Source organism: Frankliniella occidentalis, unplaced genomic scaffold (assembly GCF_000697945.3).
Source record: "Frankliniella occidentalis isolate FOCC.00 unplaced genomic scaffold, Focc_3.1 Scaffold36, whole genome shotgun sequence".
Lineage (NCBI taxonomy): Eukaryota > Metazoa > Arthropoda > Insecta > Thysanoptera > Thripidae > Frankliniella > Frankliniella occidentalis.
Window position 1 is genome coordinate 1,980,081 of NW_026267166.1, and position 15,449 is coordinate 1,995,529.

The 15,449-nt window shown below is 43.9% G+C and overlaps 2 protein-coding genes across 2 annotated transcripts; one reads left to right on the top strand and one right to left on the bottom strand.

Annotated features, from left to right (window-relative positions):
* Positions 1–5,291: 5,291 nt before the first annotated feature.
* On the top strand, positions 5,292–11,169 carry LOC113208002 (telomere length regulation protein TEL2 homolog). Its single transcript, XM_026424806.2, has 10 exons — positions 5,292–5,486; positions 6,094–6,173; positions 6,277–6,398; positions 6,478–6,748; positions 6,824–6,932; positions 7,015–7,255; positions 7,450–7,664; positions 7,750–7,889; positions 7,974–8,114; positions 8,387–11,169. The coding sequence occupies exons 1-10, from the start codon at positions 5,437–5,439 to the stop codon at positions 11,083–11,085; spliced, it is 4,068 nt and encodes a 1,355-aa protein (XP_026280591.1). The 5' UTR covers positions 5,292–5,436; the 3' UTR covers positions 11,086–11,169.
* Positions 11,170–14,251: 3,082 nt separating this feature from the next.
* On the bottom strand, positions 14,252–15,355 carry LOC113208009 (10 kDa heat shock protein, mitochondrial). The gene is made up of 3 exons (XM_026424835.2): positions 15,187–15,355; positions 14,773–14,958; positions 14,252–14,695 (listed from the first exon to the last, which is right to left on the bottom strand). Exons 1-3 carry the CDS (start codon positions 15,187–15,189, stop codon positions 14,552–14,554), a joined length of 333 nt encoding a protein of 110 aa, XP_026280620.1. The 5' UTR covers positions 15,190–15,355; the 3' UTR covers positions 14,252–14,551.
* Positions 15,356–15,449: the final 94 nt, after the last annotated feature.

Consider the following 15,449-nt stretch of genomic DNA (forward strand, 5'->3'; position numbering starts at 1 on the left):
CCTTCCCCACCCCCCACCCCTCCACCACGTGCACACTCCGTCGCCCTGTCAACACATTTACCAGTGGATCGGATACGCCGCTTATGCATTCATTGGCCACAGAGGATGTGTGTGTTGTGGTTTTACAGCGGCGCACCGTGAGAGTTTGGAGCCTCGCTGGAGCCGGTCTCGCTGGAGAGCACTTGAAGCGCGTCAAGGTAAACAAACTCGCGGCGCGACTCGAGGCCGTCCGGGCGCCCCCCTGTCGACGGGTCATCGCGGTAGGCCGAAGAACGTCATGGTCACATATGGGCACGGAGCCGCCCCTACCTACACCCACCCATGCCTCTAGCCCATAGGAAGGAGCTGCCCACTAGCTGCTCATTTCAGGTAGGAAAGCGCAGGGCAGGCCCTATCTATAGGCGCGGAAGTAAGAGAAGGTTTGTTTCCTACCGTTACGCCGGGGGCTCGTCCGCGTCGTCCCTCGCTGCTTCTCTCGCTGCGCCCCTCACTGCTCGCCGTGCCTTCTTGCGCCGGCCGTTGCGCTCCATAGTCCAGGATGTGCTTGGTGGCGGCGGCGGTGCGTAGCGGCGCGCCTCTCCGTCTGGTCGGGCTGCCTCCCCCCTGTTGGGTTGGCCCCACCGAGGGCCGCAGTGTCCTTCTTCACCTGGTGGGCGGCCGAACTCCCCTGTACGGCTGCCCTTTACCCTTGCCGTGTGGGGGTGGGGGAGGTCTTCACCTTGGCGCAGGTGGCGGTCGGGGCCGAGCCGCGGGCGACGGCGACGTGCCCCAGGCCGAAGAAGGGCATCACCGCGAGGTCATTGTGTCCGCCACGACTTTTGCTCGCATTGTAGGTCTCAGTTAGAGTCTAGGACTCTAGTCGCCAGTGACCAGAAAAAAATAAGTCATTGACATATAGTGAGTGAGTAGAGTTTCGGGGGGGGGGGGGCATTTGTGGCACATGAACATGTCTTTTTGGAGCACACGATGATCTGTTCATACCGCAGCGATAAATTGTTAGTGATCCAATCAAACTAACTCTCCCGATCCATCTTCCTCGCGACCTCTTATTCCGGACCAGCCTCATTCAAATTAAGATGTCGCTAAGCGCCCCCGTGATCCAAATCCCTTTTAGCGACAGCGACAGGGGTCGCGCGGAGCATTGCAAGGAGGGGGAGGGGGGGAGAGGGAGGGGTGGGGAGGAGGAGGGGAGGAGGAAGGGGGTTTGGAAGGGGAGGGGAGGACTGTTAGTCTGGGAGAGAGACCACCGCTAATTATTCATGTGACACGCGCTGGCGCGCTTATTCAAAGTGGCTCAATAGTGTGCGTGTGCGACGTGTGAAGTTATTGTATCTGGTGCGGCCATTAACAATCGTGGAAAGAAATTGAAGGTACCAGGTGGCTGATTAACCCCCGGCCCGCTCACTTCTGTAGTTATGCTGTACCGGGTGAGTCAGAGAAGACGCAGGTGCGCACGGGTTTGCCTATCCTCGACTCGGCGGGCGCACGGGTCCCCTCCTCACCTCTCCCCAGACCCAGACCTGGACCCGTGCGCCCGCCGAGTCGAGGATAGGCAAACCCGCCCGCACCTGCGTCTTTTCTGAATCACCCGGTACAGCATGCACCAGCGCGGGCGGGCTTGCCTGTCGCCCCTGTCCACGGTGCCTCTTACGAGCGAGTAGGCAACCCTCCCGCACTCATGCGTGCGGTACAGCATAACTACAGAAGTGAGCGGGGTTAATCAGCCACCTGCATGTGGTATAAGCATCACGAGAAGTAGTATTTGCTCATTGGGCTGATTGATAGGAAGGAAGACGTCCGAAGGGTACAGAAATCAAAGGGGGTCCTGCAGGACCTCATGAGGAGCTTCAATGGTATGAGGACCCAAACAAAGAGCTCTGTGAAGAATGTTTGTCCTTCGTATGCGCTAGTTTACGACCGTGCTGTAAGCTGAGATCATAGATAACTTCTCTCTGGCTGAGATAGCGACTGCGGGCTGCTCTCGTTAGCGGCCGGGCGGCAGACGGGCCCTTCGGGTACCTTGGAGAGCCCGGTCCGCTCTCACTCCCGACTTCCGCCCTCCCGCTCGCTATCTTCCTTATACCCGATGGCTGATGAAACCCCCTCACTTTGTGGTACTGTGCATTGTGCAACCCGCCCGCACGACTCCATCAGGGACTGCCTACCCACCAGGCGCTGGGGTCCAGCCCAGCACTTCGCTTCGCGACTGTTGTCGCAACAAACGCCCTGAGAGGAGGGGGCCCTCACTTAAGGTGGATCTCCAATGGAGCAATCTACGCTACCCATCACCCATCATCCGTCACCCATCACTTGCTATTTCGTGATTTTACATCGAGAAATACAATCATATGGTGTATAGTCCTCCTATTTATTGTTCACACACATCCTTAGTCTTAACCACAACCCGAGTTGTACGCGTAAATACACGAAATCGCAAGTGATGGGTGACGGATGATGGGTGATGGGTAGCGTAGATTGCTCCATTGGAGATCCACCTTTAGATAGGCAATCCTGCATCCGATCTCGATACAGTAAAACCGGAAGAAAGAACAGGGCTAACGTGAAAGGAAAGGGCCATCACATGGAGAGTATGCTCTCGCAAAAAACATAATCGTGTTTCGAGTAGGTGACCAACTAACTTTGCCGCGTAGTCGCGTCCTTGCCCGAAACGACCGAAACTTAAACAGCGCCTCCGGCCGCCCTCTGCGTCCCGCGCACCGCGCACCCAGCACACGGCGTGGCGCTCAGCTTCGCTCGGACTCGCTCGGCGCTGCAGGCACAATGCCGGCGCGTCTTGTGTTGGGTCTGCGGTGAGGGTGTTTACCCATCGGATGACACGGTCATTCGACAAGCTTTGCTAGCGGTCGCGATATTCCCACAGCATCTCCCTCCCCACTGCACCCTCCCCTCCACTGTCCCTCCCCTCTCCAGCGCCGCACCCTGCCGCACCCTGCCGCACCCTGCCGCACCCTGCCCTTCAGGGCGGCTCACACTGATTTTCCGCCTCATGTGCTGCCGGTCATATGCTCTACTTAGCCTCCAGGGGTGCCCTCTCGTCCCCCTCCCCCCTCCACCCTCTTACACCCTCTCCCACCCGCGGCCGCAGAGTTAGTGTGTGAATTGTTTGTTGGTGGCCGGACGCGACTTCTACGCTGCTCGACGTCGGCCGGTTTTGGTTTATATTTTATCAGATTCTCCCGATCCTCCAAACTACCAAACATGAGCACGTACCGGTAGTGCGGGTGTAGCCCGGCGTGCGGGAGCGTGCTGGGCGCAGCTGTGTGTCATAGTGACGTTTACGGGGCGTATGCTCTATACTGGTAGAATTTTAGTTTCAAAGCCTATGTAATACAACCTAATACAAGTAATATGCAATACACTGTGCACGAAAATTCCGAATGAAAACATCATCGCTTGTTACGCTCGTGCCAGTAGCGTGAGCGAAAACGACTGACTGGATATTACATGGGAGGGAGGAAGTTTAGAAGGCACGCTGCACTGAGCGTGGCGTGAGCGTAAGTTTTTAGTTGAATAGCTGAGGACGGGGATGTGTCGTAAATTGTGAAGCGGACTGTTTGGAGAGCAGGGAAGAGAAATCGAACAATATAATACAGCAAACGTAAAAATCATCACGAGCTCACTCTGCTGACGGGAACCTCCCCCCCCCCCCTCCCTCTCTGTCTGTCTGTCTCTCTCTCTCTCCATCAATATATCTCCCCCCCTCCCTCCCGCCCTCCCCCCTTCACCCCTCGCCTGGTCGCACGCGCGGCGGGCGTTGAGCTTGTTTGGAGGTGCTTGTGGGCGATAAACGATCATCACATGACGCGCATCCTCTTCGGCTGCCGCTGTGCTTCCCTCCCTCCCCTCCGTTAACTGAGTTGGACAGGTCCTGGCGGCTGCAAACACAACAAGACGCACCCCATCGCGCCGTGCGTGTGGTTGTTAAGGGATGCCCGCAAAGGTACAGCCCATACCCACCCCGAGACTGGTGATGCCTCAGCAAATGGCTCAATCTGCTGCCTTGGGGGTGGCAAAGAGTACGACCCTTACCCCCAGGCGTGGTTTGCACGACCCAGCAACAACCGGTGCAAATTACGTCGCACAGGTGCTCGACATCTCTCTGTTGACATACCATGTGTACCGGGAATATCCATACTGTCTACTTTGGGACACAGGGGGTGTCGTACCTTTGAAGCCCCCACCCCCTCCTCCTGCGCCCCCGCGCCTGCCCGAGGTTCCGCACTATGCGGTTAAGTATCACACAAAGAAAACGGGGTCTATTGGGCGGGGCACTCGGCAACTCTGTGTGCACTGCGAAGTGTCCGAGATTTTAGAAACGGCCGTAAAAAGCCTCACAATTCAAACATTTTGTTGATGGGGTAGGCTGTGTGGCGCTCTGGTGTGAAATGAATTCCGTCGAGTTTTCGCTCGCATTTGAATGGTCGTCTCTTGCAGCTGAGCTCGCACGTGAGCACTGCCGCCGTGCGCTTGGCGTGCGCTTGGCGTGCGCGTGCCCGGCGGCCGGCAATTGAAAGCAGCAGGTCGCGGCGCGGCGCGTGGCGGTGCGGGTGGCGCGTGGCGGCTCTACGTACCACGTACGCCATGGGGCCGTGGGCTGTGCACGTGCAGCCCGATAGATTTGTCACGCTGTATGTGTATCCCCGCAAGGCAGGGCGCCACCCAATCACTGTCGCTAGTTTGTGTTTGAGTTTTAGTGGTCCATCCTTTTATATTCATCTCAGCAGCGGTACTTTGGTCTTCGGGTCACGAAAGCGGCAGTGGTGTGCTGCGGGCGCTGAGATACCGTGCCGCCAGGCCATGCTGGTAAGCCGTGCCGGCAGGTTCAACCACTTTCCTGCGAAAACAGCTTCAATAAGACGATCGCAAGCGTAGCCCCGCGCGGCATCGCCTACCCAGCATCGTGGGGGCACCTAAAGAGAAGCATGATAATTAATGTTTTAAATTGTGTCGTTGAGAGATAGGTTTGCAACCTCCTAGCCTCAAGCTAAAACAAAGTGAACTAAGATGCAACTTTTAATTCATAATTCCAAAAACGTTTCTAATCCTCATAGAGGTGTATATAAAGGCTGCACATTGATTGAAACCTTGTCAAATACTGCTTTCTGGATGTATCGCGTAGTTTTCTTTTGTTGCTTTCTGCTTTGTTTTGGTTCCCCGCTACTCTCCGCCACACTGGGCAACTTCAGGTATCGCGACCGCCGCACGACTACATTCAAAATTGCCCTCCACTTTTGTTCAGACCGCACCTTAAGCAAGGCGCCGACGTTGTCCGCCTCCGCCATGTTAGGTTGAAGAATAAATGTTATCAGCTGACGAGAGAGGGACGTTGTGACGCGAAACATTTGTATTATTTTATCCGCGATCATCAGCGTCCCCTCGCGTCTTTGTACACTTGTAATTACTTTAGAAGAAAAAATGAATAATTTCGTGAATATGTGGAGAGTGCGGGAGTTGGCGGACAAAGTGTAAGTATTCTATAAGTTGACAGCGATAACCAACCTCTCTTTTTTTCGACAACTGTTAGGCCTATTATGCAATTTTTGCTTTAACCGTCCATAATTAAAATGCTCGGACGTCATTCAAATCCCAAATCAATTGCTGCTACTTTTACTTTTTCTTCTTTTTTCAAAACTCCTGTATTTCTTTCCTCTCGACATGAAAATTGTCCGTACAATCTGTTGTCTTAATCTAGAGACTTGGCAAATAAATCATATTTCGTTTTTCCCTTTTCACACCAAGCGACTTCACACTTCACTATTTCATTTGAAATGTACTTATGTCCATCGTAAGAGGTTTTAACTCAATATCAATCCATACATCGATAATTTATTTCGGTGTTGTCTGGGTTGTTGACAGTAAAGGGAACTGTCAAAGTGTCAGGTTATATCAACAGGTCTTATTCTTTTTATAAAACAATTACAGGATCATAGAATTCACGTGTCCTCCATTCATTTTAAAAAAAAATTCATTTTAATTTGTTGAAAATTAGAATGAGTAGAATCAATTTTTGTAGTTGATAAGTGTTTTGGGGAATATAGTATGTTAACTTGAAATTTGTTTCTGTTTTATCAGCACCAATGTGGTTATGAACTACACTGAAATAGAAGCAAAAGTTAGAGAAGCTACTAATGATGAAGCCTGGGGTCCTACAGGTAAGAAGCGTGTCTTAACAAAACTGCCATTTTTGTTGTGTGTAGCACAAGCTACTTGTCAGATTGTGTCAAACACTCTTGATATTCATTATCTTGCTTGTAGGCGCTCTAATGCAGGAAATAGCTCAAGCCACCTTCACTTATGAACATTTTCCTGAAGTAATGCAAATGCTCTGGAAACGTATGTTACAAGACAATAAGAAGAATTGGCGAAGAACATATAAGGTTCGAATTCTAGTTCCTTTTTACAAAATAATAAAAAAAATTTGTTTGGAATATTTGTTTACTATGCATTTCTTTTTAGTCTCTATTGCTTCTGAACTATTTAGTCCGGAATGGATCTGAAAGAGTTGTAACAGCTGCTAGAGAACATGTCTATGATTTGAGATCATTAGAGAATTACACTTATGTTGATGAACTGGGCAAAGATCAAGGAGTGAACATCCGTCACAAAGTCCGAGAGTTGATGGATTTTGTACAGGATGATGATCGGTTACGTGAAGAGCGCAAAAAGGCAAAAAAAAATAAAGACAAGTACGTTGGGATGTCAAGTGGAGCTATGGGTGGACGATATGGTAAGTTGTTTAGTTTTTGATAAGAAGTTAGTTGTTTTGTCTGTCCAGTCAATACAAGTTTGATGTTAATGTTAGGAGGAGATCGATGGGAAGAGCCACGCTGGAGAAGGGAAGAATATGGTGATTGGGGTGGTGGTGGCAACAGTGAAAGGACTCAAGGCTTTGAAGAAAAGTCCTCTAACAGGTGAGAGAAAAAATTAAGAAAATAGCAGTTAGTTACATTTTGCATTGAAAACCTAAATGAAACAATTACATTCACTTTGCAGTGATGAGGGTGAAAGGTATGATTCAGATCCTGAAATTAACAGTGCGAGATCTAGAAATTATGATAAAGAGCGCAGTGGCAAAGAGTACAAAGACAATGACAGTATTGGATCAGGAAGCGCAGTTTCCTCGCCAACATCGCCATCAGAGAGAGGCACTACTAAGTCTGCCTCCTCCCCAGTAAAGAAGTCCTCTCAACCCAGCAAAAAGGTGGATTTAGGAGCAGCTGCACACTTTGCAAAGGTTTGTTTTTGTTAGAATTTGAAAAATGTTTACTCAGTTAGGGTTATTATTAATGATAGTTAAAAAAAAAAGCCTATTTGTGTCAAATTTGGAGGTTGACTAGTTATCTGAAAATGTATGTACTTGTCATATCTTTTGCTTGTCAACCTCAAGTTGTTTATTTTTTTATAAATATTCTTTTGTGTCTCCAACAGGCAAATTCAAGTGCTACTAAACCAAACAACTCATCAGACTTTCTATCTGACATTTTGGGAAAAGATACACCTTCTTCATCACAGACAGCTGATGACTTTTTCAACCCTCGTGGTGATGCTGATCCATCTCCTGGAGATTCATCTGATTTTGGTGATTTTACTAGTGCATTTGGTTGTAATCCTACTGCAGCTTCAACTGATCCATCAAAAGTGAAGTTAGTCTATCTCTATCTAATTACTTTTTCTCCTTTGTTTCTAAGTACCTCCTAAATTCTGACTAATTTTTCTTGGTTTTATTAGGGAAGGAACTGATGAGTTTGCCGACTTCAGCTCAGCCTTTTCTAGTTCATCTGTGCCAAGTGGGACTCCTTTTACTATTCCTGGGAACGCTGTATCACCAAGCCAAAATTTAAACAATGGGAATGTTATCAGCAGCCCAAGTATGATTGTGATGAAGTAATTTAAGTAATTGAAGATGAACTGAGTATTACTGAATGTACTTAACATGTAACTTTTCATTTCAGATGAAGGGGATTTTACTAATTCTGACCTTTTGGGAGGACTCACAAGTGGTTTCTCATCATTAACAACTGGTAGCAGCTCAACAAATGCCACAGTTATGGTGAAGAATAACAGCAATTTATTGGATGACACATTCAGTTCTGGTAAGTTAAAGCTCTGCAGCATATTAGACATTTTCTGATAACAAAACTTTAAAATTGTGGGAAAGATGATATTTTAACTTCAATGTTTTGTTGGTGCATTTATATATCTATTTAAGTTTGAAACTTGCAGGGGAGAGTTTATTTCATTTGCCTCTTGCAATTGTTTTATTTTAAACTATTTATCTTGTTTGAGTGCAAATTCTTGTGCATGTTAAATTTGAGCTAAATCAGGAAAGAATTAGCCAACAACGTTAGATTTATCACTTGCACAGAATGGGAGACTGGTTTGGACGCAGCCATTGTGATCCTGCTTGATGACTTAGCCAAGAAGAAGTCACGTGATAAACCACTGGAAGACAACTTGCGACGTGTAGCTCAATATATCCCTGGCGTCATCACAACTCAACGCTTTGAGGGCCTGGATGAAGCAAGTTATGTTGTGCAAGAAACCTGGAACAAGCGGTATCCTGAATTGATCAGTGCTCTTACTGCAAGAATCAGCTCTGACTGGCCCTTGGATAATACAGGAACTCTTGACAAATATTTTGCCCTGATAATTGCTCCTGATGGTGCTTCACCATCCATGTTGTACTACTCAATGAAGACATTAGTGCAATTGTTACAAAACATACCTCTCTCTCGCCGCAGTGATGCAGTTATAGCTTTACTTATCAAACTAATTCACAGCTCAGCTGTTTTTTCATCCACCTTGTTCTGCTGTGTGGAGTTAACCAAGGAGGGTAATTCTCTTCAGCACCACTTACTGAAGGATGAGTGGGAAGCTTGCGTGAGAATGCTTGTATCCCTTCCAAGTAGATCTGCAAATGTTCTTAAACACAATACCCCTTTAGAAATCTTGCCTTCTCAGTTTTGCAAAGTCTTGTGCTTTCATGTTGCTTGTTGTTTATCTTTTATTGCAAATTCTGATAAAACTGTGAATATACTTCCCCTCTCAATGCTTGTAAATTGTATTTTGGTCAATTTGAAACCACATTTGAAGGACTCAGGTGTAGTTATTTTGATACGTGCTCTCATAAAATGGTGTGCAATGGATTTAGGAAAGGTTCGAATGATTAGTTCTTTATTGCTGGTCTCCTTGAATAGGCAAGCCATTGAGACAATAAGTGACATTATTTTGAAAGAATGCTATGATCTTGGCTGCAAAGCCCAGTATGTTTTGGGAAAAGCAGTATTAGAGTCAACAGATTGGAAATATGTTCTTTGTACCAAAATTCCTTTCCTCAAATATTCAGACTACAGAGATGTCAGAGTGATCTCTTCTTTGGCTCAGTACTTCAAAGATTCACCAGACCTAAAATTGATTTTAAAAGACATTGTGACTCGTCTTTTGTCAGTTTGGGGAGACCACAGTGCATTGGTTCATACTCCACTTGAGCAACATATCTACATCACACAGGCATTAGTAATGTTTACAATGAGTTTTTCTAGTTCTGCTGATGAGCAATTCCCAGTTGTCTCATTAAAACACCTTTTCAAAGGGGTTCAGATTCATCTAGAATCCCCTGTTACTCAGATTCGTGCAATTGGCATGATAACTGCTGAGCTACTGTCAAAACAGCTTCTTATTGAGGCTGTGAAATTTGACTACAGTGGCATGGACTCTGATAGCCTCCAGTTAGTTCAAATGATAAGAAATCTGAATATTGAATTAGGGGATTGTAGAAGAACTGAAGAAGACGGCAACTCTATTCTCCTCTCCGTTGCCAAAGACAGTGGTTTTGTACGAAACAACAAAACACAGTACAGTAAACCAGAATATGTTATACCGATAGAGGTAGAACCACCTGCTTCCTCATCAAAGATTCTTTCCACTTGTGAACCCTCAGAGGAATTGGATAGTGATGATGACTTGGTGCCATTCGACTTATCAAACGATAAATCATTGTCAGATCGTAAGAAACCCATTTATCTCCGGGATATGCTCGAAGGGCTGTATGAAGTAGAAGATATGGATCGATGGTGTGGAAGCCTTATCGTCTGCGAAGATCTTGTCACAAACCAATTACCCGATGAAGATGAATCACTGGCAATCAACATTCTTGAAGCACTAGTTGGACTTGAACCTCGATTTCCCGTTGAAGACTTCAGTGGACTGCAGATGAAGGGTACTGTTGCTGTCTTAATCATCAAACCTACAGTGTGTGCCGAACACCTTTCCAAACTTTTCCATCAGGGAAGTAGTACATTCTCTATTAGGCAGCGATTATTTATGTTACATGCGATGACAGAGGCATCCCTTGCAATGTGCTCTGCTCCATCAAGACCAAAACCTAAAGAAAGTGTCATTGATCTAAATGCCCACGAGAGTAAGTTCTCTGGATGCACTGGGTTTCTGGAAGAAGTTCTTGATGAATTTGCTGACCTCATAACTTTTGAAAATGATGCTTTCCCCAAATTGTGGCAGAAGCAGATTGACAAAAGAGTAGCTTTAAAGACAAGACGGGTTACCTCAAAAACAAGAGTACCTTTTAATTTTGTTTCACGATTTGCCCCTGTAGCAGGATCTTTTTTCTTCCCACTCATCAGAGGAATCACTCAAAACTGTGGCACCATTGTACTTTTGCATCAAGAGAGATCTAATGTTCAGGATGATACTGTAATTCTTCTCAGGTTTATTTTAACTCTCTCTGTTATTATGCAATGCTCTGAAAATGCTCCTGTAGCTGCTCGTATGGGTGCAGAACTGCTTGAATTTGTCTGGAGTGTTAGGTACCATACTGAAGCCAGTATTCGACTGGCAGCTATTGGATGTGTATTGAGTGTAGTGTATGCTGTGCCACAGTCTCGTTTACAAGGTGACTTAAGACACGCTGTTCTTGATGCCAGAGAGTGGCTGCAGAGTATTGCATGTGGACCTATTGGTGTTCAAGACATTGATTCAAAATGTCGAGAACTTGCTAGAAAAGTTGGAACTTTGACTGATGTTGCTCTTACTTCACATAGTTCATGATAATACTTTCTTGCTGTAATATTTCCTGAAATCCTGTTATTTTGTATCTCATTATCATTTCAATAAATATCTCATGAAAATTAATATACTAGTTTCTTTATGCTATGTTTGCCCTTTAGTTGATTAAACATAAAATTGAAATAGCTATAAGTGCGACTAAGGTTTTTAAGGTTTATCCTTGATTGAGAATGCCTTTTTTTTCTGTTTTGTTTAAGGTACTTCTAACAGCTTGCTAAATGCAACACCCTTAACCCCATTGAGTACCCAAAATACCATGTCAATGTCAGCCAACATGAACCAAGCCGCATCTCCTCTTCAGGTAGTTGTTCTCTGATTTATTGATGAAAGATACAGTTCAACTTGAATATATTCAAATATTTTGTAATATTATAGCTTGGAAGCACATGGACTAATGCTGGACTCAATATCGATGTTGATAATTTAACTCTTTCTGGTAACCGGAACAAGAGTGGGACTGGACCCTCAATGAACCAATTGGCCACCAACAGTCCTACTTCTCCACTTGGAAGACAAGGTAATTTACATTTTAATTTATTTTCTGTTGTCAAGAAAGTTTTTTTTTTCTAATTCTTTTAGGTTTCTTATAACCATTTATTTCACACAGGTCTAGGCCCCTCCTTTGCCAACATGATACCAATTGCTCAATCGGGGCCCACAGTGCCCGTAATGGGTGGTAGTGGCCTGATGGGGTCTCTTCCTTCATCTGCTCCATCGCCTGTTCAGAGCCCAATGCTCTCTAGCCTACCAGGAAGAGTTTCAACATTGCCTGGTGCAATGCCTGGTACACTGCCAGGTGGTATGCCAGGTGCAATGACAGGAAATCTTCCTAGCTCTGTGCCCGGAACCCTGTCTGCCCCTGGATCAATGCCAGGCATGGCTCCTTTAGGGATGATGCAATCAAACACAATGTCTAGTAGCCCTGGATTTTTTCCTGCCACTTTTAAATGAGAACTCTGATTGAGCTTTAAAGTAAATACCTAGATTTGTATATATGTCTATGCAGCTGTGGGCGCCCCCACATGTGATATGATGTATTGTTCATAAATGCTCAATGGAGATACTGAATATGTGTAAGATTTCTTATCTTTCTGACATTATATCAAAGGCCAAATTTTGGGAGCCCTGCTTTTTTTTTTCATTGTCTTTTCTGTGTAAGGGCAGAAAAGAAGTAATAAAACAAGAGCTCCTACAATAAATTGAATACCTTTTTGAACCAATTATCAGCTTTGAAAGCAGAAAAACATAAGAGCCTCTTACATAGGTTTTCATTTGTCATTGCAGGATTATCATTGTTGTTAGTTATGTATTGAATTGCTCAGCCCACTGACATATATTGTTGTGTTCACTTGGGCTTCAAGATTTACTTATGAGAGTATATGAATCAACTTCAATTGTGATGCACCCATTAAATTTGCCGCATCTGTAATGTAATTTTAATGGACCTTTTTTTTTTTCTTTTGAAAGAAGAGGGTAAATTGTATAATTTATAGTTATTATTTGGGTTTAGTCTGTGTTATTCAGGCCATTCTACACAAATTTTAAATAGGTTGTTTTCAAAAGAGCTTTTATAAAATGTCTTCCACATTGAGCACCTTCTTTCAGTGCTCCACTCTTGCAGCTCCCATTACTTCCCTGGGACCAATCAGAGCCATGTATAAGTCAAGTTTAATTTTTTAAATAATGCTTCACTGAAGATCTTGGGTTTTTCCTTCATCTTTTCACGTGCAATTTTAGTTGATTTTTGTTATAAGTTTTACTGTTAATTTTATTAGAAAAATAATTGTTACCAATGCTTTATTTCAAACACCACTATAGTTTAATAGGCAAAGAGAGAACAAAACTGCAGCTTAAATAACTGTGCTGTAAAGAATTTGTTTCTCCAAAGCTTATGCCAAAGCATTCCACAAATTAATTCAACAATGTATTTATTGTGAAGAATTAAGATCCTTGAAGCTATTATAGAAATTATGCCCTGTGTGTTGTATGTCCTGGTTAGTTTTGCCCATTTTTTCAATGTATTACATATCCTTTGCTGGTTTTATATCATCTTAAAATAAATATTTCTCCCTTTAGCAAACCTCTTTTGTTGCACAAAATGAGATTTGCAATGGTTTCTATTCTAAACCACCATTGTGTAAAATTTTGGCTCTAAGCAAGATATTGTTGTAGTTATGCAACTATTGTCAATTGCATAAGGTTTTGGGATTGTTTAGCTAATATTTGCTCATGCCTTATTAACTTAAAGAGAAGTCTGCTTGTATTGTGCCTAAAAAACCAACAACAAAAAGTGGTTTAACAGGTACAGATGTGTCAATGCCCTCCATTTGTTTTTAACTTTGGGAATATTCCTGAAATATTTTTCTCTATCTTGTCTAACAATACTGTTAGTTATTCACTAACACTGTTTTGTACTTCATGTGCGATGAGATAACTGTAATGTACAACTGTAAGTCTTTTGGTTATCCGGTACTGCCCAATTTTGTATCACCAAGGTAGCATACCAAGCGACGCAAATCCGAATGTGATAAAACCGTTAAGCTTATCATATTTTCCCCTACTTTCCGTAATATGGAAATTTTCAAATTTTGCAAAAAATTCTTATGGGCATAGAATAAAGCAGTTTCCAATCATTTAAGTTTAACGCATGCACACCTTTTACATATTTGTTGATTAATTTATAGCAAGAATTTGTCTAGGCTGGCAGTATTTCTTTGCCATTACCATCAGTTCAAGATGCTGGTGCAAACTAACTTGAAGTTTTTACTTTGTATTCTCTACTGTGAATGTTGTCATGCAAGTGTTGTATATTTTTGTTACATATATAGATCTTATAATTCTACCATAATGTTATGATCAATTGGAGATTTTTTTATCTATGAGAATGTAATAATGCTCATAAAGGGATTTTGGTGCTGGTTTTCTGTTTAAAATGTAAGGTCCACTTGAGAATAAGCACCTTTCTAGTGCTGAACTGTCTCATTACTTTAAAAACAAATATGACTTGCCACGTCTGTAGTGTAAGTTGGCTGAGAATTATGCTCCAATGAATTGATTCATTATCATCTGGCAATTGTACAACTATTCATAGCAGTGTGACATGAAGTAAGCATTTAATGCTATGATTAAATATTTAAATCAGAAACAATTTTATTCAAATCAAGATTTATTAGATAATATTTGAACATCATTCATCAGTACATTCATTCTAAAAGTTCAACATTCATCACACAGGATGGTAAAACTGTAGGGGACAACTATCCTCTGAACTATGGCAACAATATACAAAACTTATTCACATCACATCACAAGGAAAATGCAACTTTGACCAGAAACGGTGCTTCCAACCCGCAATAGTGTTTTCGGAAACCAGCTGGCCACTCACTGAATTTTAAAACTACAATGAGATGAACTCGGGGTATGGTAATGATACACATGGGTGGCTTATTCACGACTCGATTTTAGCAAGAATGTCAGATTCTCTGAATAGCTGGAACTCTTTGTTTTCAGATAGCTCAACCTTAGTGCCACCATACTCTGGTAGAAGAACCTGATCACCAACTTTAACAGAGACTGGGACATGCTGCCCATCCTGTAAAACAAAGCATGGTGTGAGAACAAGAAGACTGACCAAAATACACATTACAGACTAATTCAAAAAATGCTTACGCTATTTCTGCTGCCTGGGCCAACAGCTACAACTGTACCAGTGAGTACTTTACCCTGTGCCTTCTCAGGAATAACAATACCCCCCTTGGTCTTAGTGACAGCCTCTGCTCTTTGAATGAGAACTCGATCAAAGAGAGGAACCAATCGCTTAGCTGATGCTAAAGCTGACTGTGCTACAGCAGATGCCTGAAACCACCAGAGAGACCTTAATAAATGGTAACATAATGGAAGCACACAGAAATGACACAGATCACGAGCAAACAGATGACTACAAAGACAACCATAGTATTGACAAATTTTACAGTTTATAACACGAATGGAAATTAAAGGGTAAGATCAGAGATGGGTCATGAAAGTCTACTGAATTAAATGAAAAAGACAGCTAAGTAAAGTGAAGAAATTAACAGTGCTTACCATTTCTAGATGGTTGGGATCAGGGGACTAGAATGACAAGTAAATCACAATGATTGGCCGTCGCAGACTTGAGGGATATTGTGAATCTTCTGATCACGATCTTCACCGGTAAGGGAGAGCAGAACTGAACTGACTGAAGTTCAACCACGAGGGCGTTGATTGTGTAAGATGGAGACTAAGGAGGGGGTAGGGGACATCTCTACACTGTAAAAAGTAGTAAAGATTTTGCCTATATGATTTGATACGTTTTTGAAATACACTCT

Bases quoted from the DNA above. Each gene is read 5' to 3' on its own strand.
- LOC113208002 (XM_026424806.2), top strand. From the start codon at position 5,437: ATGAATAATTTCGTGAATATGTGGAGAGTGCGGGAGTTGGCGGACAAA. The intron at 5,487-6,093 runs GTAAGTATTCTA...CTGTTTTATCAG, and splicing joins CGGGAGTTGGCGGACAAAGT to CACCAATGTGGTTATGAACT. The intron at 7,890-7,973 runs GTATGATTGTGA...TTTTCATTTCAG, and splicing joins GAATGTTATCAGCAGCCCAA to ATGAAGGGGATTTTACTAAT.
- LOC113208009 (XM_026424835.2), bottom strand. The intron at 14,696-14,772 runs GTAAGCATTTTT...TTTGTTTTACAG, and splicing joins GCCCAGGCAGCAGAAATAGC to GATGGGCAGCATGTCCCAGT.